This window comes from Lytechinus pictus, chromosome 5, assembly GCF_037042905.1.
Source record: "Lytechinus pictus isolate F3 Inbred chromosome 5, Lp3.0, whole genome shotgun sequence".
NCBI lineage: Eukaryota > Metazoa > Echinodermata > Echinoidea > Temnopleuroida > Toxopneustidae > Lytechinus > Lytechinus pictus.
The window spans coordinates 55,373,035-55,395,027 of NC_087249.1; the positions used below are offsets into that span (position 1 = coordinate 55,373,035).

At 34.8% G+C, this 21,993-nt stretch overlaps 2 protein-coding genes across 5 annotated transcripts; both read left to right on the plus strand.

The window, feature by feature from the left end:
* The first annotated feature begins 417 nt into the window (after positions 1 to 417).
* LOC129261068 (putative nuclease HARBI1) lies at positions 418 to 8,370 on the plus strand. Of its 2 annotated transcripts, XM_054899100.2 has the most exons (5): positions 418 to 510; positions 3,503 to 3,580; positions 3,848 to 4,064; positions 5,995 to 6,281; positions 6,867 to 8,370. In XM_054899100.2, exons 3-5 carry the CDS (start codon positions 3,971 to 3,973, stop codon positions 6,972 to 6,974), a joined length of 489 nt encoding a protein of 162 aa, XP_054755075.1. In that variant the 5' UTR covers positions 418 to 510; positions 3,503 to 3,580; positions 3,848 to 3,970; the 3' UTR covers positions 6,975 to 8,370. The 2 variants fall into 2 exon arrangements, with proteins under 2 accessions (XP_054755075.1, XP_063955340.1); XM_064099270.1 differs by lacking the exon at positions 418 to 510 and having other exon boundaries at positions 3,320 to 3,580.
* Positions 8,371 to 10,752: 2,382 nt separating this feature from the next.
* Positions 10,753 to 21,416, plus strand: LOC135154074 (putative nuclease HARBI1). Of its 3 annotated transcripts, none has more exons than XM_064099272.1 (5): positions 10,753 to 10,802; positions 13,793 to 13,870; positions 14,138 to 14,354; positions 16,769 to 17,055; positions 17,637 to 21,413. In XM_064099272.1, the coding sequence occupies exons 2-5, from the start codon at positions 13,826 to 13,828 to the stop codon at positions 17,742 to 17,744; spliced, it is 657 nt and encodes a 218-aa protein (XP_063955342.1). In that variant the 5' UTR covers positions 10,753 to 10,802; positions 13,793 to 13,825; the 3' UTR covers positions 17,745 to 21,413. The 3 variants fall into 3 exon arrangements, with proteins under 3 accessions (XP_063955342.1, XP_063955341.1, XP_063955343.1); XM_064099271.1 differs by lacking the exon at positions 10,753 to 10,802 and adding an exon at positions 12,774 to 12,899; XM_064099273.1 differs by lacking the exon at positions 10,753 to 10,802 and having other exon boundaries at positions 13,275 to 13,870; positions 17,637 to 17,791; positions 18,269 to 21,416.
* The last annotated feature ends 577 nt before the right edge of the window (positions 21,417 to 21,993 follow it).

Below are 21,993 nucleotides of genomic sequence, written 5' to 3' on the forward strand. Positions count from 1 at the left end.
AATTCGTAATATGTGCAAAGTGCAATTTATACGGAAACTTTGTAAAATTTACAGAAAAATCAAGGGCCGATTGCACGAAAGGGTCTTAACAAGGACCGTCTTTCGTGTCGCCCATCTTTTATGATGCGCTATAATTATAAGGGGGGTACGTGTTTCTGAAAGTTATGATAAACAAATAAAATTCGTAGGCTAGCTTTTAAATCAAATTTTATACAATTTTATGAGATATCACATCATTTTATAAAAAAATATCTTTGTTTATTCTAACGGACAAATAAAATATATTTGCAGATAATTTATTTGAAATGCGTTTCACATGGCGTATCATAAAAGATGGGCGACACGAAAGACGGTCCTTGCAAAGACCCTTTCGTGCAATCGGCCCCATGTTAATGATAAGTTTTCTTTTTCGAGCATGCGCACTTGAGAAGTTTGTGAAAAGCCCGCGAAGCAAAGAGAATTTTCCTTGATGTCTTGGATGTGTCAAGTGATCTTCTTGATCAGAAATTCGTAAGTATTTTGCTTTGAATTCGTAAAAGAAATTTCTGCTGTGCTTCTCTGGAATATATTGATACGTTTTATGCAATTATATGAAATTAATAGTGTTGGTTTTCATGATTACGAACAAGGTTTTGGCATTGACAAGTCCAGACGATGCAATGTATCGTCGCGTACGCGCTGCTACAGTCCCATTGGTGCATTTGAGTGTTGGATATTTTGACACTGTGGTTGAACGAATTGAATCGAAGCCGGTGCGAAGCCGTGGGCCAAGCTTGATTTATGAGCTTCACAAGGATATTTATATTATGATGCCATTTATATATTCATTTGTATCTTCATTTGTAAATGTCAAGATGAAAATATAAACCTCAAAATATTAAATTTGTGCAATTAAACTTATTTAAAGGGGTGGATTAGATTAGATCTAAATCAAATCAATGACAATGTCAACAATGTCAATGGGTGATTTCAAGTACGGTGTTGAAATCTGGTGTTGGTGTTGTGACAACACCGTACTTGAAATCAGGCTGGTGTTGGGATTGACCTCGGAAAATATGACGTATTTCCGGCAGTTCGTGTTGAATGTCGTCTGCTGAACCAAGCACTGCGGCTGGTGACAGTGTTGACGATCTACGACTACGTGCAATTTCCCCATTCACCAACACCAACCCCCAGGGATTGGGAAAATCATGGTTTCAAGTTCGGTGTTGGTGTTGGCAATCTCAAGCTCGTGAACAGGCGGCAAACACGATGAAACATCCCCGTAAAATTAGCTTTTACAGTTAAGATGAGCTAGTAGTAGTACTAGTAGTAGAACAAATCATTTGAGGTGTAGGGGCCCATATTGATAAAGAATAATGTTCACTCTTTCGAATTCTTGAATTAATTAAAACATTGGTAGGATGGGGGGTTGGGTGTCCGGACACGTAACAGAAATGAAGCCTTGTTTTTATCTCAGGAATAAACCAAAAATATAGGTTGAATAGTTTTTTTACACCATCAATATTTGTTCTTTATAATATTTTCTTATATTCTGTGCTAAAAAGAATTAAAGACATTGCTTGTAAACTTTTCAAAATTGAGAGTAAAAGTCATGTGTCCGGACACCCAACCCGTCCGGACACACAACCACTGGGTATACATGTATTCTGTACGATGAGAATTTAATGCATTTCTTTCCGATTTCATTTTCGTCGTCGAGACTTCTCGCGTGAAGTTGAGATGATTTAGCAGCGCAGCGCAGAGGCGTGACGTCATGTGCTATCGATAACGCAATTAGTATCATTCCTCTGAACCCAGTCCCAGCTCGGTGTTGGAGCTCGGTTCAGCGGCCTTTTTACGCTCTCAACACCAACACCGAACTTGAAATCACCCAATGTCAACTACAGTTAGTTAGATCTAGTATACCTCGAGCGAAGTTCGTGCAGGCTCCACTCCACTTCACTACCGCTACACTACACTCCACCTACCCAAACTTCGGGACGGTGATCTCGATCGGATATTCCGAGTAACAAAGGTGGGGTGGCCGATGGAAATGTTATTTATTGTAAAAATCATAACAAAAAATATAAAGAGAAAGAAAAATGGCTTAATTTCTTACTCTTCACCCGTATTTCACTCCGTGTCCATCCTCTGGTTATCCTCTAAATTGTTGATTTTGAGCCAGTATCTATTTCCTCACACGTCACTATTCATGGCCGATTTAAAAACATCGCATGCGATCGGTCGCAGGTCAAACAGCATAAATATTTATATTATTATTGGATGGTTCAGAAAATACCAAAAATATTCTACGAGTATGGGAAAATGTTTTTTTTCCTCATTTTATTTTTTTCTATATTTTTTACAATAAATAACATTTCCATCCCACCTTTGTCACTAGCGGTAGTGAAGTGGAGTGAAGCCTGCACGAACTTCGCTCGAGGTAGATCTAGTAATGACTTAGTGCTGGCTAGCGACCGACGGGTTTCCATTCTCAGCCATTCACTGATAATTCAGTTAAGACAGTGTGTTCCATGTGTGTATGTGTGATGCGAAGCTACCTCAGCTCAAGCGATGTAGACGACCTTGTTGGAGCGTACAGTGTAGCGGTAGTGAAGTGGAGTGGAGCCTGCGAACATCGCTTTAGGTAATGCGAAGCGTGCTGTACATGTGTCCTCTGGACGTGTGGGCATGTGCATGTGATTGTGAAGGGTTGAAGCCCGGGTTGAAGTTTCTTACAGCTCTGGGTTTATCTATAATTAAATGATTCTCTTTTCAAGCTTAAATTTTTATAATGATGATTGCTACATTCCAATTATTTGATTAAATTGTTTGTTTTAGAACAGGTCTTTTATTTTGTCCTCAGTCTATTTCTCCCATTACATATCAATTAAAGAGAGTCTTCACTTGTGTTTCATTAAATTATTATACAATGTCCACTGTAATGAAAATGGAAACATGCCGGTCAAATGAAAGTGCAATATAAGTGGAAACATGCTGGTCTATTGACTATATGTTGACCATATAGTAGAAAGCAAAATTCGTTCTCAGCTGTAATTATTCTTCTATGGGAACTTGCTTCTCATAGATCAAATAAAATTTCCGAAGACCCCATATAATTTTGTACTATTTGGTGCATTTAAAGAGGAGAAAGAAATGCTTTCTTTTTTCAATTTGCCTAAATTGCATTTAAAAATATACCTTTCTTTTGCTTTCGGCACAGGCCAATTTTTAGAGGCTGAAATATTAAAGAGTTGATTACTTAAATTTCGTTCTAAAATCTTTTTCATATCACTTGCAAATAGAGAAAATATAGCGCCCCCCAAAAAAAAACTTTAATTTTTAAAGGCATCTCGCACAAATGATTACAATGTTTTTGTTTTATTTATCATTCACTATGAGATCTGTATAAAGTGATAAACCAATGAATTATTTTTATATGTATATGTTTCCAATTATTTGCCTACCGGTATTTATTAAAAAATAATGTTTGTGTTGTTATTTGACAATTGTTTCACAGAATTACGTCGTCGGTTGACATCTACCTATACCCATGGATTATCTCCATCACCTTCACAACCTTGAATTGCTAAGAGAGGTATGATTGATAAATTTGGTTTACATTGTTTTAATTTGTTTAAAAGTATTATTGAAATGATTTGATGAGATAACAAAAATGAAAACTTGAAATAACATTTTGAATGTAATTTTTGTTAATCTTGGGAAGACAATTAAGATTGCAGTTATTATGTTAGTAGATGTGTAATCAAATCTACATGCACATGTTCACTGTTTGGAACGTTTATAAAGATCACAAAATAAAAGAATTAAAAATAATATTCAACTCTTCTGCATACATGTACAGCTACCTTTGCCAAGACCACGTCGTGGGCTACGGGATGCTAGAAATCCATCGGAATCGTACGAGGATGGGCCATTTCAAGATCGGTATTGACTGTCAAAAGAAACCGTCATTTACATCATCAACATGCTGGAAGCCGAATTGAAGAGGGACACACAGAGGAATGATCCACTTCCCGTTTATTTGCAGGTGTTGACGGCTCTCCGTTTTCATGCAGTGGGTGAGTAATTGAATTAAATGATTATTGAATGTTTCTGGGCACTGTTAAATCTATTTGACTGAGGTTGTTTCTATTAATTTTAGGACTCCAGACAAAGTTGATGATGATGACAATATCTAGAAATCAGAGAGGGATCACATAAGTAAGAGTATCATTTAAGCAAACAGTCAAGTACCTATGAATTGCATGCTTAAAAATTCCAAAACTACCACAGCAGGAGTGAAGCTCTGCTGTTTCTGCTGTTAGAACTGTTATGTCAGGTTAGAGTTATAAATTCGTCATTAACCCTAAATTGGCAGATCACCCCCACCCCCCCCCGAAACTTGGCTGTGTTGCGATGAAAAGCTTTGAAATTTGGCACATAGATAACAACTCGAGATGAACATACACACAAAAAACTAGAGCTGCAATCGTATCAGAACAATGTGCATGCATTGACGCCTGTGATTTTATGGAGGGCAAGAAACAGAAGGAGATAAAGAGAAAACTCCTGAGGATATACATTTTCAAAATATTAAGAGGGCGCTATTTTTATAGGCAATGGTCACTGATGCGTAAAAAAAACATTTTGCATATGAGGGATGATGCCATTAGCAAACCCTAAAAAAGTGATACCAAGATAAATGGAAACAAGGAAGTGATGGCCATTTTACTGTTTTCTAACTTTTTAATAGAGAGCACTATTTCTTAAAGGTAATGGTCACTGATGTGCGTTAAAAAACATGGATTATGAGGGATGATGCCATAAGCATACCCTGAAAATATGAGACCGAAATAAATGAAAACTAGGAACTTATCGTCATGGCCATTATAATATTTCTTTAGTTTGCAATAGAGGGCGCTATTTTTGAAGATAATGGTCATTGATGTGTGAAATGAAAAAAAAAACAATTGAATTTGGACTATCATAAGTCAACCCTGAAAATATGAAACTGAAATAAATGAAAACAATTAAGTGATGGCCATTTTACTATTCAGACCAAAATGAATAAAAACAAGGAAGTTACGGCCATTTTATGATTTTCCTACTTTACATTTCAATAAATATTAATTTTTTAAATGTAGACTATTTCGGATTTGAATTAAGGGCATGAAGACGGCATTTTCAAGGGCAAGTCATATTTTCATATGAAGAGCAATTCTTAAACAATCTACAGCAATTTGTTAGAAGTGTGTAGCATGCAGGATAAGAGAGTAAGGATGGGATTAGGAATAGTATGCAAATGGACTAGAAATTTACAAAATGGCGCCTGGATGGTCATGCATTGCCCCTGTCCGTCCGCCCCCCCCCCCACTTGGTTTCCGCGCAATAAGTAAAAAAATATGTAATGGATAAAAAAAATTTGGTGTGTAGGTATAGGACACCAAAATACAGGCTCAGTTCGAATTCGGAGTCCGCAGGTCAAAGGTCACAGCTCATTAGATATGCGAGTTGGTTTCCACATGATTATCATAAGTTCCAAATGAACATTTAGAAATGTTTTTTTATTTGAATTATAATCATGTGAATGATCACACATAGACATCTACTATGTATGGGAAATACCATGTATGTTGCGCGCCATGTTATATAGTGGTACACTTTGGGGGTACTGACCAATTTTTTTGAACTTTTATCAATAGATGTGCAAAAACATCAAGGTAAAAAGTCAAAAGCACGGGGCAGAAAATAACATTATTCAATAGCTGGTTTTGAAGTCAGTACTGCTGCTATATCGAATCGCGTATGATGGCGACACTGCAAGAGGCCTTCCACTTGTTAAAATGAATTGCAGAAAATTGTCTGATATTTGTAAAAGATGAATATTCTTATGAAATATGTGCTTAATTTTTTTTATCATCAGAAGTATCATCTGTATGTGTAATGAAATGTTTTAAAATTACCTCGAAACAATGACCTATCAACCATATGGTTTGTTTGATTTTACAGGATCATTTCAAAAGATGCATGGTGATGAGGCAGCAATATCACAGTCATCAATGTGTCGAATCATCAAAGATGTGTCAGAAGCTATAGCAAGAAGGAAAAGGCAATACATGAAGTTTCCTTCGACAAGAGAAGAAGTTGAAGCAACTCAGCGACAGTTCTTCCAGTACTGCAGATTTCCAGGAGTGATAGGTGCAATTGATGGGACACATGTCTACATCAGGAGCCCTGGTGGGGATCAGGCAATATACTTCCTCAACAGGAAGAATAGATACTCGATCAATGTTCAGGTTAGATTAATTATACCCTTTCTTAGGCCCTTTTCACAATTAGTGCTGAGACTGCTTGCAACCTTTGTGATTGTGTGCGGCATATATTGTGATCAAATGATTGCAATTGCTAATACAAGCAAATGTGAAAGCCACTTAAATTACTATAACTAGAACAATGTACTATTTTGTATAAAGTTTGGCAAAAAAAAAGAATGTGACATTAATTTTCTTTCCTAGGATTTCCTATCACTTCAGTTTCATTTATAGTAATTATTCGATTCGTATCTGATTGGGCAATTTTTAAAATGAGTAGTTAATTCTGTAGCATATATATATATTTTTTTTTGTGCAAGTACTGAGCAATTGAAGCAGTGGAAGGGTGGGGTGATTGTTGGATAAATCAACCTAACATGGAAAGCACACCAATAATTTTTATGTGCATGCATGTTAAAATTGCATTCCAAATATGTGATAAACTTGCAAAACTCAATTGTTGTGTGCTCCCATTGGATGTCCAAAAGAAAATTGAAAATTAAGTGCCCAGAACGATATAGAGACAGTTATGAATGTAAGATTTGATATTCCTCTTTTGTCTTCTGCTAGGTTGTTTGTGATCAGGCTGGGAAAATAACAAGCATCGTTGCCAGATGGCCTGGCAGCACACCTAACTCCGCAACCGTAAGTCACTTTTCAACCAAACTTGGATGGTAGATGTACTTAGGCGACATGCATATTATGCTGCAGTCGGAGGTCACATGGTAAGGTCAAAGTGTTCAAAGTTTTTGTAGAAATGTACCAAACCCGACGGTGCTCTCACTCCATGATGTGTCACTGCATCGTAGCAATCCAGTCGGATTTGAAATGGTCTACACATGTTGAATATATGGTCAAGAGCGCAAATAGTCATTTATATGTTCTTCGCACTTTGAAATATCATAGTCTGTAATTTCAGGACCTTATAGTTGTATATACTAGTTTCGTGAGACCAGTTGTTGAATATGCTGTACCTGTATGGTCAGGAGCACTGACAAAACAACAAGTACAAGTCATCGAACGTATTCAGAAACGTGCCCTTAGAATCATTTTTGGAGCAGCATATTCTTCATATGAGCATGCTTTACTCCAGTCAGAACTGATGTCTCTTGAAGATAGATGGATCAAACTCTTTGTCTTGCGTTTGCGAAGTCTATGCAAATCCCCACGTCTAAACTGTATCACCTTCTACCTCAAAATAGGACTTGTCAATATCAGACTAGAAGCTTGGCCGGAACAGTAGAGATGCGATGTCGAACTTCACGATATAGAAATAGCCCCTTGCCCTCGTTGATTCGGCACCTTAAAGAGAAATTCCAGTAGTTGCAGTAAACACTGATTTCATGAGAAAGTCTGTAAAACAAGGCTTAATTGTCAGTATATCATCGAGGATCTAGATCTGGTACAGTTACATAAACTGAACTTTGTGAAATCTTGAAATCTACGCTGAAAAATGTTCAGGCTGAAGATCCCCAACACATATAAGCGCACGTGGGACAGTGTATAATTATTGCTTCGAATGTCGGGCCCGACGCTCTACCCGAATCCTGTGCTTATTTGCTGATTTCTCAGCAATTACACAATTTCTTCCAGAATCCTTTGGCACATATGTTTTATTTATACAAACAGACACTTTGGTGGTCATTTCATTGGATTCTGTACGAACTCATTTTGATATCGTTACCAAAACTAGCATTTACCTTTAACTCTAAAAGAATTGATTACAAGGAGTAGTTTTTTTTGTATATATCTTCCCCTATCGTTACATGTATAATAATATCAAACTACGAATGGCTGAGAATTAAAGAACTCATCATTCATTGGACTCTTAAAATGTGATATCATTAAGAGATTGTTTTTTATAAAATGCAGATTACATACTAATTCTAATGTTGAGTTCTCTTTATGTTGGCGAACTCAAGTTTCATTTCATTTCATTTTACTTTGTTAATCAAAATATTTTTCTTTCATATGAGCAATTATTCACTGATATCTAGTCGTAAACTTAATATTTGAATTGAAGTCATAAAAATTGCCAAAATATGTATTATTGCAGCATATTAGATTATCGTTTTTTCCCAAAGTAATGTAATTCAGAATTTAATATGTAAATGTGTTTATTAATTTCTCTTTGTATATATGTTTAATCGTTTTATGATTTCTGTATACAGTGAATACTGAATCATTTATTTTTATTATTATTTATTTATTTTTATTTGTTTATTTTTTATTCATTTTATATATATTGTTTATTTCTTAATTTTATCTTATTTTTTATTCATAAAATTTACTTATAAAAGGGGGCCTTCACCCTACAAGCTCTGCTTTTAGTTTGTCTCCTTCCCTTTCGATTTCATGGTATTATTGTATTATAAAAAAATGATTTAAATGTTATATTTTGTTATAATGTATATTGAACTATCATTGTAAATGTAAAAAGATTGAAAGAGAAAATAAATGAATTGAATTGAATTGAACTGAATTGCTTCTTCGCCCTTTTCTCTCTGTTTCCCTTCCACCATCAATTTCTTCTCTTCTCTCTCTCTCTCTCTGCCTCTCTTCTCTCTTCCACTATTTCTATTCCTTTCTGCTTTCCAATTCATTTCCTCTATCCACTCATATTTACATGTATTTTGAATATTTTTCAAATTTTTTTATTGATCAGTGAGTATCAATTTAAATTTATTTATGATATACTTTGTTACATATGTCTATATTGAAATTTGTTCATAGTACTATAAGTTTTTTTACCTTGTTATTGATGATTTTGTTTGAAATGTAAATTTTCGCAATTCGGCTTTTGCCGCAAAGAAAGGATTTTTAATAAACCATTTTGAATTGAATTGAATTTACAGGTCAACATTAAAGTTTATGTGCAAGGCTCTTATGACAAGTGTTATTCCATCCCAGTCATTTCACAATGAAGTTTCAATACAATTATGTTGTGTGCCCTCGCAAATCACAATATTTCTGGTTATTTTCATGAGTGGGCGAGACACAATCACTGTTGCCATGTTTTATTCTAGAAATAGTAAGCTTAGTATGAAAAAAATTATTGAAAAAAGCTGGCCCGATTTGTCCAGGTCAGAAAAGGGCAACACAATTTTTGTTCAGGCCTTAAGTGAACACTGTTAAAAATTGCCGTAATTTTACGGACAAAATTTAACAGAAATCGTCCGTAAACGATAAAATACGGAATAAAATTGTAAATTTACGGATTTCTACAGAAAATCCGTAAAAATTACATAATAATCAGGTAAATGATCAAATTTACAGACGTTTTCTGTAATTGTACAGAAGATCATTATTGAAAGGAGACGTTTACGATACATCTTGTAAATTTACTGTAAAGTAGATGTAAGTTTACGGATAAGATTTAACAGATTAATTTGTATTATGTGTAAAGTGCAATTTCTACGGAAAAATTTGTAAAATTTACTGAAAAATCAGGTTAATGATACATTTTCTGACGTTGTCCGTAATTGTAGCCTGAAGATCATTCTTGAAAGGAGACGTTTAGTGGTTTACGGTACAAATCTTTGTAAATTTACTAGAAAGCTAGTAGCTGTAAGTTTACGGACAAGATTGAACAGATTAATTTGTAATACGTGTAAAGTGCAATTTCTACGGAAAATTTGTAAAAATTACATAAAAATCAGGTAAATGATCAATTTTACAAACGTTTTGATCCGTATAATTGCACAGAAGATCATTATTGAAAGGAGACGTTTACAATACATCTTGTAAATTTACTGTAAAGTAGATGTAAGTTTACGGACAACGTCAGAAAATTTATCATTAACCTGATTTTTCTGTAAATTTTACAAATTTCCGTAGAAATTCCACTTTACACATATTACAAATAAATCTGTTTATCTTATCCGTAAACTTGAAAGGAGATATTTAGTGGTTTACTGTACAAATCTTTGTAAATTTACTAGAAAGTAGCTGTAAATTTACGGACAAGATTTAACAGATAAAGTGCAATTTCTACGGAAACTTTGTAGAATTTACAGAAAAATCAGGTTAATGATAAATTTACTGACGTTGTCCGTAATTGTAGTGAAGATCATTATTGAAAGGAGACGTTTACGATACATCTTGTAAATTTACTGTAAAGTAGATGTAAGTTTATGGACAAGATTTAACAGATTAATTTGTAATATGTGTAAAGTGCAATTTCTTCGGAAAATTTGTAAAATTTACAGAAAAATCAGGTAATGGTAAATTTACTGATCGACGTATAAGGAGACGTTTACGATACATCTTTGTAAATTTACTGTAAAGTAGATGTAAGTTTACAGACACGATTTAACAGATTAATTCGTAATATGTGCAAAGTGCAATTTCTACGGAAACTTTGTAAAATTTACAGAAAAATCAAGTTAATGATAAGTTTTCTTTTTCGAGCATGCGCACTTGAGAAGTTTGTGAAAAGCCCGCGAAGCAAAGAGAATTTTCCTTGATGTCTTGGATGTGTCAAGTGATTTTCTTGATCAGAAATTCGTAAGTATTTTGCTTTGAATTCGTAAAAGAAATTTCTGCTGTGCTTCTCTGGAATATATTGATACGTTTTATGCAGTTATATGAAATTAATAGTGTTGGTTTTCATGATTACGAACAAGGTTTTGGCATTGACAAGTCCAGACGATGCAATGTATCGTCGCGTACGCGCTGCTACAGTCCCATTGGTGCATTTGAGTGTTGGATATTTTGACACTGTGGTTGAACGAATTGAATCGAAGGTGCGAAGCCGTGGGCCAAGCTTGTTTTATGAGCTTCACAAGGATATTTATATCATGATGCCATTTATATATTCATTTGTAAATGTCAAGATGAAAATATAAACCTCAAAATATTAAATTTGTGCAATTAAACTTATTTAAAGGGGTGGATTAGATTAGATCTAAATCAAATCAATGTCAATGTCAATGGGTGATTTCAAGTACGGTGTTGAAATCTGGTGTTGGTGTTGTGACAACACCGTACTTGAAATCAGGCTGGTGTTGGGATTGACCTCGGAAAATATGACGTATTTCCGGCAGTTCGTGTTGAATGTCGTCTGCTGAACCCAGCACTGCGGCTGGTGTTGACGATCTACGTGCAATTTCCCCATTCACCAACACCAACCCCCAGGGATTGGGAAAATCATGGTTTCAAGTTCGGTGTTGGTGTTGGCAATCTCAAGCTCGTGAACAGGCGGCAAACACGATGAAACATCCCCGTAAAATTAGCTTTTACAGTTAAGATGAGCTAGTAGTAGTACAAGTAGTAGAACAAATCATTTGAGCTGTAGGGGCCTATATATTTTGATAAATAATGTTCACTCTTTCGAATTCTTGAATTAATTAAAACATTGGTAGGATGGGGGGTTGGGTGTCCGGACACGTAACAGAAATGAAGCCTTGTTTTTATCTCGGGAATAAACCAAAAATATAGGTTGAATAGTTTTTTTTCGCCATCAATATTTGTTCTTTATAATATTTTCTTATATTCTGTGCTAAAAAGAATTAAAGACATTGCTTGTAAACTTTTCAAAATTGAGAGTAAAAGTCATGTGTCCGGACACCCAACCCGTCCGGACACACAACCACTGGGTATACATGTATTCTGTACGATGAGAATTTAATGCATTTCTTTCCGATTTCATTTTCGTCGTCGAGACTTCTCGCGTGAAGTTGAGATGATTTAGCAGCGCAGCGCAGAGGCGTGACGTCATGTGCTATCGATAACGCAATTGGTATCATTCCTCTGAACCCAGTCCCAGCTCGGTGTTGGAGCTCGGTTCAGCGGCCTTTTTACGCTCTCAACACCAACACCGAACTTGAAATCACCCAATGTCAACTACAGTTAGTTAGATCTAGTATACCTCGAGCGAAGTTCGTGCAGGCTCCACTCCACTTCACTACCGCTACACTACACTCCACCTACCCAAACTTCGGGACGGTGATCTCGATCGGATATTCCGAGTGACAAAGGTGGGGTGGCCGATGGAAATGTTATTTATTGTAAAAATCATAACAAAAAATATAAAGAGAAAGAAAAATGGCTTAATTTCTTACTCTTCACCCGTATTTCACTCCGTGTCCATCCTCTGGTTATCTTCTAAATTGTTGATTTTGAGCCAGTATCTATTTCCTCACACGTCACTATTCATGGCCGATTTAAAAACATCGCATGCGATCGGTCGCAGGTCAAACAGCATAAATATTTATATTATTATTGGATGGTTCAGAAAACACCAAAAATATTCTACGAGTATGGGAAAATGTTTTTTTTCCTCATTTTATTTTTTTCTATATTTTTTACAATAAATAACATTTCCATCCCACCTTTGTCACTAGCGGTAGTGAAGTGGAGTGGAGCCTGCACGAACTTCGCTCGAGGTAGATCTAGTTACTAGTAATGACTTAGTGCTGGCTAGCGACCGACGGGTTTCCATTCTCAGCCATTCACTGATAATTCAGTTAATTAAGACAGTGTGTTCCATGTGTGTATGTGTGATGCGAAGCTACCTCAGCTCAAGCGATGTAGACGACCTTGTTGGAGCGTACAGTGTAGCGGTAGTGAAGTGGAGTGGAGCCTGCACGAACATCGCTTTAGGTAATGCGAAGCGTGCTGTACATGTGTCCTCTGGACGTGTGGGCATGGGTTTAGTGACAGTGTGCATGTGATTGTGAAGGGTTGAAGCCCGGGTTGAAGTTTCTTACAGCTCTGTGGGTTTATCTATAATTAAATGATTCTCTTTTCAAGCTTAAATTTTTATAATGATGATTGCTACATTCCAATTATTTGATTAAATTGTTTGTTTTAGAACAGGTCTTTTATTTTGTCCTCAGTCTATTTCTCCCATTACATATCAATTAAAGAGAATCTTCACTTGTGTTTCATTAAATTATTATACAATGTCCACTGTAATGAAAATGGAAACATGCCGGTCAAATGAAAGTGCAATATAAGTTGAAACATGCTGGTCTATTGACTATATGTTGACCATATAGTAGAAAGCAAAATTTGTTCTCAGCTGTAATTATTCTTCTATGGGAACTTGCTTCTCATAGATCAAATAAAATTTCCGAAGACCCCATATAATTTTGTACTATTTGGTGCATTTAAAGAGGAGAAAGAAATGCTTTTTTTTTTCAATTTGCCTAAATTGCATTTAAAAATATACCTTTCTTTTGCTTTCGGCACAGGCCAATTTTTAGAGGCTGAAATATTAAAGAGTTGATTACTTAAATTTCGTTCTAAAATCTTTTTCATATCACTTGCAAATAGAGAAAATATAGCGCCCCCCCCAAAAAAAAAACTTTAATTTTTAAAGGTATCTCGCACAAATGATTACAATGTTTTTGTTTTATTTATCATTCACTATGAGATCTGTATAAAGTGATAAACCAATGAATTATTTTTATATGTATATGTTTCCAATTATTTGCCTACCGGTATTTATTAAAAAATAATGTTTGTGTTGTTATTTGACAATTGTTTCACAGAATTACGTCGTCGGTTGACATCTACCTATACCCATGGATTATCTCCATCACCTTCACAACCTTGAATTGCTAAGAGAGGTATGATTGATAAATTTGGTTTACATTGTTTTAATTTGTATAAAAGTATTATTGAAATGATTTGATGAGATAACAAAAATGAAAACTTGAAATAACATTTTGAATGTAATTTTTGTTAATCTTGGGAAGACAATTAAGATTGCAGTTATTATGTTGGTAGATGTGTAATCAAATCTACATGCACATGTTCACTGTTTGGAACGTTTATAAAGATCACAAAATAAAAGAATTAAAAATAATATTCAACTCTTCTGCATACATGTACAGCTACCTTTGCCAAGACCACGTCGTGGGCTACGGGATGCTAGAAATCCATCGGAATCGTACGAGGATGGGCCATTTCAAGATCGGTATCGACTGTCAAAAGAAACCGTCATTTACATCATCAACATGCTGGAAGCCGAATTGAAGAAGGACACACAGAGGAATGATCCACTTCCCGTTTATTTGCAGGTGTTGACGGCTCTCCGTTTTCATGCAGTGGGTGAGTAATTGAATTAAATGATTATTGAATGTTTCTGGGCACTGTTAAATCTATTTGACTGAGGTTGTTTCTATTAATTTTAGGACTCCAGACAAAGTTGATGATGATGACAATATCTAGAAATCAGAGAGGGATCACATAAGTAAGAGTATCATTTAAAGAGAAATTCCAGTATTTGCAGTAAACACTGATTTCATGAGAAAGTCTGTAAAACAAGGCTTAATTGTCAGTATATCATCGATGATCTAGATCTGGTACAGTTACATAAACTGAACTTTGTGAAATCTTGAAATCTACGCTGAAAAATGTTCACACTGAAGATCACCAACACAGATAGGCACACGTGGGACAGTTTATTATTATTGCTAAAATAAAGACCCGACGGAAGTGACCGAATCCGCGCTTATTTTGCTTATTTCTCAGCAATTACACAATTTCTTCCAGAATCCTTTGGCACATATTTTTTATTCATACAAACAGACACTTAGGTGGTCATTATATTAGATTCTGTAAAAAGTCATTTTTAGATCGTTACCAAAACTGGAATTTATCTTTAAGCAAACAGTCAAGTACCTATGAATTGCATGCTTAAAAATTCCAAAACTACCACAGCAGGAGTGAAGCTCTGCTGTTTCTGCTGTTAGAACTGTTATGTCAGGTTAGAGTTATAAATTCGTCATTAACCCTAAATTGGCAGATCACCCCCACCCCCCCCCGAAACTTGGCTGTGTTGCGATGAAAAGCTATGAAATTTGGCACATAGATAACAACTCGAGATGAACATACACACAAAAAACTAGAGCTGCAATCGTATCAGAACAATGTGCATGCATTGACGCCTGTGATTTTATGGAGGGCAAGAAACAGAAGGAGATAAAGAGAAAACTCCTGAGGATATACATTTTCAAAATATTAAGAGGGCGCTATTTTTATAGGCAATGGTCACTGATGCGTAAAAAAAACATTTTGCATATGAGGGATGATGCCATTAGCAAACCCTAAAAAAGTGATACCAAGATAAATGGAAACAAGGAAGTGATGGCCATTTTACTGTTTTCCAACTTTTTAATAGAGAGCGCTATTTCTTAAAGGTAATGGTCACTGATGTGCGTAAAAAAACATGGATTATGAGGGATGATGCCATAAGCATATCCTGAAAATACGAGACCAAAATAAATGAAAACTAGGAACTTATCGTCATGGCCATTATAATATTTCTTTAGTTTGCAATAGAGGGCGCTATTTTTGAAGATAATGGTCATTGATGTGTAAAATGAAAAAAAAAACAATTGAATTTGGACTATCATAAGTCAACCCTGAAAATATGAAACTGAAATAAATGAAAACAAGTAAGTGATGGCCATTTTACTATTTTTCCACTTTGTTATAGAGGGCGCTATTTCTAAAGGTAATGGTCACTGATGCGTAAAAACAGATGAATAAGGAAGCATGTTCCCAAATCAGACCAAAATGAATAAAAACAAGGAAGTTACGGCCATTTTATGATTTTCCTACTTTACATTTCAATAAATATTAATTTTTTATGTAGACTATTTCGGATTTGAATTAAGGGCATGAAGACGGCATTTTCAAGGGCAAGTCATATTTTCATATGAAGAGCAACTCTTAAACAATCTACAGCAATTTGTTAGAAGTGTGTAGCATGCAGGATAAGAGAGTAAGGATGGGATTAGGAATAGTATGCAAATGGACTAGAAATTTACAAAATGGCGCCTGGATGGTCATGCATTGCCCCTGTCCGTCCGCCCCCCCCCCACTTGGTTTCCGCGCAATAAGTAAAAAAATATGTAATGGATAAAAAAAATTTGGTGTGTAGGTATAGGACACCAAAATACAGGCTCAGTTCGAATTCGGAGTCCGCAGGTCAAAGGTCACAGCTCATTAGATATGCGAGTTGGTTTCCACATGATTATCATAAGTTCCAAATGAATATTTAGAAATGTTTTTTTATTTGAATTATAATCATGTGAATGATCACACATAGACATCTACTATGTATGGGAAATACCATGTATGTTGCGCGCCATGTTATATAGTGGTACACTTTGGGGGTACTGACCAATTTTTTTGAACTTTTATCAATAGATGTGCAAAAACATCAAGGTAAAAAGTCAAAAGCACGGGGCAGAAAATAAACATTATTCAATAGCTGTTTTTGAAGTCAGTACTGCTGCTATATCGAATCGCGTATGATGGCGACACTGCAAGAGGCCTTCCACTTGTTAAAATGAATTGCAGAAAATTGTCTGATATTTGTAAAAGATGAATATTCTTATGAAATATGTGCTTAATTTTTTTTATCATCAGAAGTATCATCTGTATGTGTAATGAAATGTTTTAAAATTACCTCGAAACAATGACCTATCAACCATATGGTTTGTTTGATTTTACAGGATCATTTCAAAAGATGCATGGTGATGAGGCAGCAATATCACAGTCATCAATGTGTCGAATCATCAAAGATGTGTCAAAAGCTATAGCAAGAAGGAAAAGGCAATACATGAAGTTTCCTTCGACAAGAGAAGAAGTTGAAGCAACTCAGCGACAGTTCTTCCAGTACTGCAGATTTCCAGGAGTGATAGGTGCAATTGATGGGACACATGTCTACATCAGGAGCCCTGGTGGGGATCAGGCAATGTACTTCCTCAACAGGAAGAATAGATACTCGATCAATGTTCAGGTTAGATTAATTATACCCTTTCTTAGGCCCTTTTCACAATTAGTGCTGAGACTGCTTGCAACCTTTGTGATTGTGTGCGACATTGTGATCAAATGATTGCAATTGCTAATACAAGCAAATTTGAAAGCCACTTAAATTACTATAACTAGAACAATGTACTATTTTGTATAAAGTTTGGCAAAAAAAAAGAATGTGACATTAATTTTCTTTCCTAGGATTTCCTATCACTTCAGTTTCATTTATAGTAATTATTCGATTCGTATTTGATTGGGCAATTTTTTAAATGAGTAGTTAATTCTGTAGCATATATATTTTTTTTTGTGTGTGCAAGTACTGAGCAATTGAAGCAGTGGAAGGGTGGGGTGATTGTTGGATAAATCAACCTAACATGGAAAGCACACCAATAATTTTTATGTGCATGCATGTTAAAATTGCATTCCAAATATGTGATAAACTTGCAAAACTCAATTGTTGTGTGCTCCCATTGGATGTCCCAAAGAAAATTGAAAATTAAGTGCCCAGAACGATATAGAGACAGTTATGAATGTAAGATTTGATATTCCTCTTTTGTCTTCTGCTAGGTTGTTTGTGATCAGGCTGGGAAAATAACAAGCATCGTTGCCAGATGGCCTGGCAGCACACCTAACTCCGCAACCGTAAGTCACTTTTCAACCAAACTTGGATGGTAGATGTACTTAGGCGACCTGCATATTATGCTGCAGTCGGAGGTCACATGGTAAGGTCAAAGTGTTCAAAGTTTTTGTAGAAATGTACCAAACCCGACGGTGCTCTCACTCCATGATGTGTCACTGCATCGTAGCAATCCAGTCGGATTTGAAATGGTCTACACATGTTGAATATATGGTCAAGAGCGCAAATAGTCGTTTATATGTTCTTCGCACTTTGAAATATCATAGTCTGTAATTTCAGGACCTTATAGTTGTATATACTAGTTTTGTGAGACCAGTTGTTGAATATGCTGTACCTGTATGGTCAGGAGCACTAACAAAACAACAAGTACAAGTCATCGAACGTATTCAGAAACGTGCCCTTAGAATCATTTTTGGAGCAGCATATACTTCATATGAGCATGCTTTACTCCAGTCAGAACTGATGTCTCTTGAAGATAGATGGATCAAACTCTTTGTCTTGCGTTTGCGAAGTCTATGCAAATCCCCACGTCTAAACTGTATCACCTTCTACCTCAAAATAGGACTTGTCAATATCAGACTAGAAGCTTGGCCGGAACAGTAGAGATGCGATGTCGAACTTCACGATATAGAAATAGCCCCTTGCCCTCGTTGATTCGGCACCTTAAAGAGAAATTCCAGTAGTTGCAGTAAACACTGATTTCATGAGAAAGTCTGTAAAACAAGGCTTAATTGTCAGTATATCATCGAGGATCTAGATCTGGTACAGTTACATAAACTGAACTTTGTGAAATCTTGAAATCTACGCTGAAAAATGTTCAGGCTGAAGATCCCCAACACAGATAAGCGCACGTGGGACAGTATATAATTATTGCTTCGAATGTCGGGCCCGACGCTCTACCCGAATCCTGTGCTTATTTGCTGATTTCTCAGCAATTACACAATTTCTTCCAGAATCCTTTGGCACATATGTTTTATTTATACAAACAGACACTTTGTGGTCATTTCATTGGATTCTGTACGAACTCATTTTGATATCGTTACCAAAACTAGCATTTACCTTTAACTCTAAAAGAATTGATTACAAGGAGTAGTTTTTTTTGTATATATCTTCCCCTATCGTTACATGTATAATAATATCAAACTACGAATGGCTGAGAATTAAAGAACTCATCATTCATTGGACTCTTAAAATGTGATATCATTAAGAGATTGTTTTTTATAAAATGCAGATTACATACTAATTCTAATGTTGAGTTCTCTTTATGTTGGCGAACTCAAGTTTCATTTCATTTCATTTTACTTTGTTAATCAAAATATTTTTCTTTCATATGAGCAATTATTCACTGATATCTAGTCGTAAACTTAATATTTGAATTGAAGTCATAAAAATTGCCAAAATATGTATTATTGCAGCATATTAGATTATCGTTTTTTCCCAAAGTAATGTAATTCAGAATTTAATATGTAAATGTGTTTATTAATTTCTCTTTGTATATATGTTTAATCGTTTTATGATTTCTGTATACAGTGTATACTGAATCATTTATTTTTATTATTATTTATTTATTTTTATTTGTTTATTTTTTATTCATTTTATATATATTGTTTATTTCTTAATTTTATCTTATTTTTTATTCATAAAATTTACTTATAAAAGGGGGCCTTCACCCTACAAGCTCTGCTTTTTAGTTGGTCTCCTTCCCTTTCGATTTCATGGTATTATTGTATTATAAAAAAATGATTTAAATGTTATATTTTGTTATTATGTATATTGAACTATCATTGTAAATGTAAAAAGATTGAAAGAGAAAATAAATGAATTGAATTGAATTGAATTGAATTGCTTCTTCGCCCTTTTCTCTCTGTTTCCCTTCCACCATCAATTTCTTCTCTTCTCTCTCTCTCTCTCTGCCTCTCTTCTCTCTTCCACTATTTCTATTCCTTTCTGCTTTCCAATTCATTTCCTCTATCCACTCATATTTACATGTATTTTGAATATTTTTCAATTTTTTTTATTGATCAGTGAGTATCACTTTAAATTTATTTATGATATACTTTGTTACATATGTCTATATTGAAATTTGTTCGTAGTACTATAAGTTTTTTTACCTTGTTATTGATGATTTTGTTTGAAATGTAAATTTTCGCAATTCGGCTTTTGCCGCAAAGAAAGGATTTTTAATAAACCATTTTGAATTGAATTGAATTTACAGGTCAACATTAAAGTTTATGTGCAAGGCTCTTATGACAAGTGTTATTCCATCCCAGTCATTTCACAATGAAGTTTCAATACAATTATGTTGTGTGCCCTCGCAAATCACGATATTTCTGGTTATTTTCATGAGTGGGCGAGACACAATCACTGTTGCCATGTTTTATTCTAGAAATAGTAAGCTTAGTATGAAAAAAATTATTGAAAAAAGCTGGCCCGATTTGTCCAGGTCAGAAAAGGGCAACACAATTTTTGTTCAGGCCTTAAGTGAATGCATTCATACAATCTACCATGTGTTTGGGAGTACATGTTTAAATAGCAAATCAGCATTCCTATTGTAAGGTATCTACTGATTAAAAAATATCTGTAAAAAATTTAAGAATTCTGTAAACTTGTTTTTTTACGGAAATGTGTAAATTTACATGGGAATTTTGTAAAAGTACGGTAATTTTACGGAAAAGGAATCCGTAAAATTACGGATTAAAAAAAAAAATTCCGGCAGCAAAATTTCCGGACAAATCTTTTTTTTCCGTTAATTATTTATACGGAATCATGTTAATTCACGTAAATTTTCTGTAAAATTTCCGTAAATAATATACATATTTTACATGGGAATCCGTAAAATTACGGACAAAAAAAAAAAATTCCGGCAGCAAAATTTCCGGACAAATTTTTTTTTTCCGTTAATTATGTATACGGAATCATGTTAATTCACGTAAATTTTCTGTAAAATTTCCTTACATAAAATCCGTATTTTACATGGGAATTTTGTAAAAGTACGGTAATTTTACGGAAAAGGAATCCGTAAAATTACGGACAAAAAAAAAAAATTCCGGCAGCAAAATTTCCGGACAAATTTTTTTTTCCCGTTAATTATTTATACGGAATCATGTTAATTTATGTAAATTTTCTGTAAAGTTTCCGTAAATAAAGTCCGTATTTTCAAGAATTGTAATTTACGGAATCTTGTATATTTTACAGAACTTTTCCATAAATTACCACTTTCTGTAAATTTACGGGAAAAAAAAAAAAGTCCGGAAATTCTGCTGCCGGACTTTTTCCGTTAAAAAACGGAAATTTTTCTAACAGTGAATGCATTCATACAATCTACCATGTGTTTGGGAGTACATGTTTAAATAGCAAATCAGCGTTCCTATTGTAAGGTATCTACTGATTAAAAATATCTGTAAAATATTTAAGAATTCTGTAAACTTGTTTTTTTACGGAAATGTGTAGATTTACATGGGAATTTTGTAAAAGTACGGTAATTTTACGGAAAAGGAATCCGTAAAATTACGGATTAAAAAAAAAAATTCCGGCAGCAAAATTTCCGGAAAATTTTTTTTTTTCCGTTAATTATTTATACGGAATCATGTTAATTCACGTAAATTTTCTGTAAAATTTCCGTAAATAATATCCATATTTTACATGGGAATTTGTAAAAGTACGGTAATTTTACGGAAAAGGAATCCGTAAAATTACGGACAAAAAAAAAAAATTCCGGCAGCAAAATTTCCGGACAAATTTTTTTTTTCCGTTAATTATTTATACGGAATCATGTTAATTTATGTAAATTTTCTGTAAAGTTTCCGTAAATAAAGTCCGTATTTTCAAGAATTGTAATTTACGGAATCTTGTATATTTTACAGAACTTTTCCATAAATTACCACTTTCTGTAAATTTACGGAAAAAAAAAAAGTCTGGAAATTTTGCAGCAGGACTTTTTCCGTTAAAAAAATGAAATTTTTCTAACAGTGTTGGTGTTGTGACAACACCAACACCAGCCACAACACCGTACTTGAAATCAGGCATGGTGTTGGGATTGACCTCGGAAAATATGACGTATTTCCGGCAGTTCGTGTTGAATGCTGGTGTTGAATGTCGTCTGCTGAACCCAGCACTGCGCTGGTGTTGACGATCTACGTGCAATTTCCCCATTCACCAACACCAACCCCCAGGGATTGGGAAAATCATGGTTTCAAGTTCGGTGATGGTGTTGGTGTTGGCAATCTCAAGCTCGTGAACAGGCGGCAAACACGATGAAACATCCGCGTAAAATTAGCTTTTACAGTT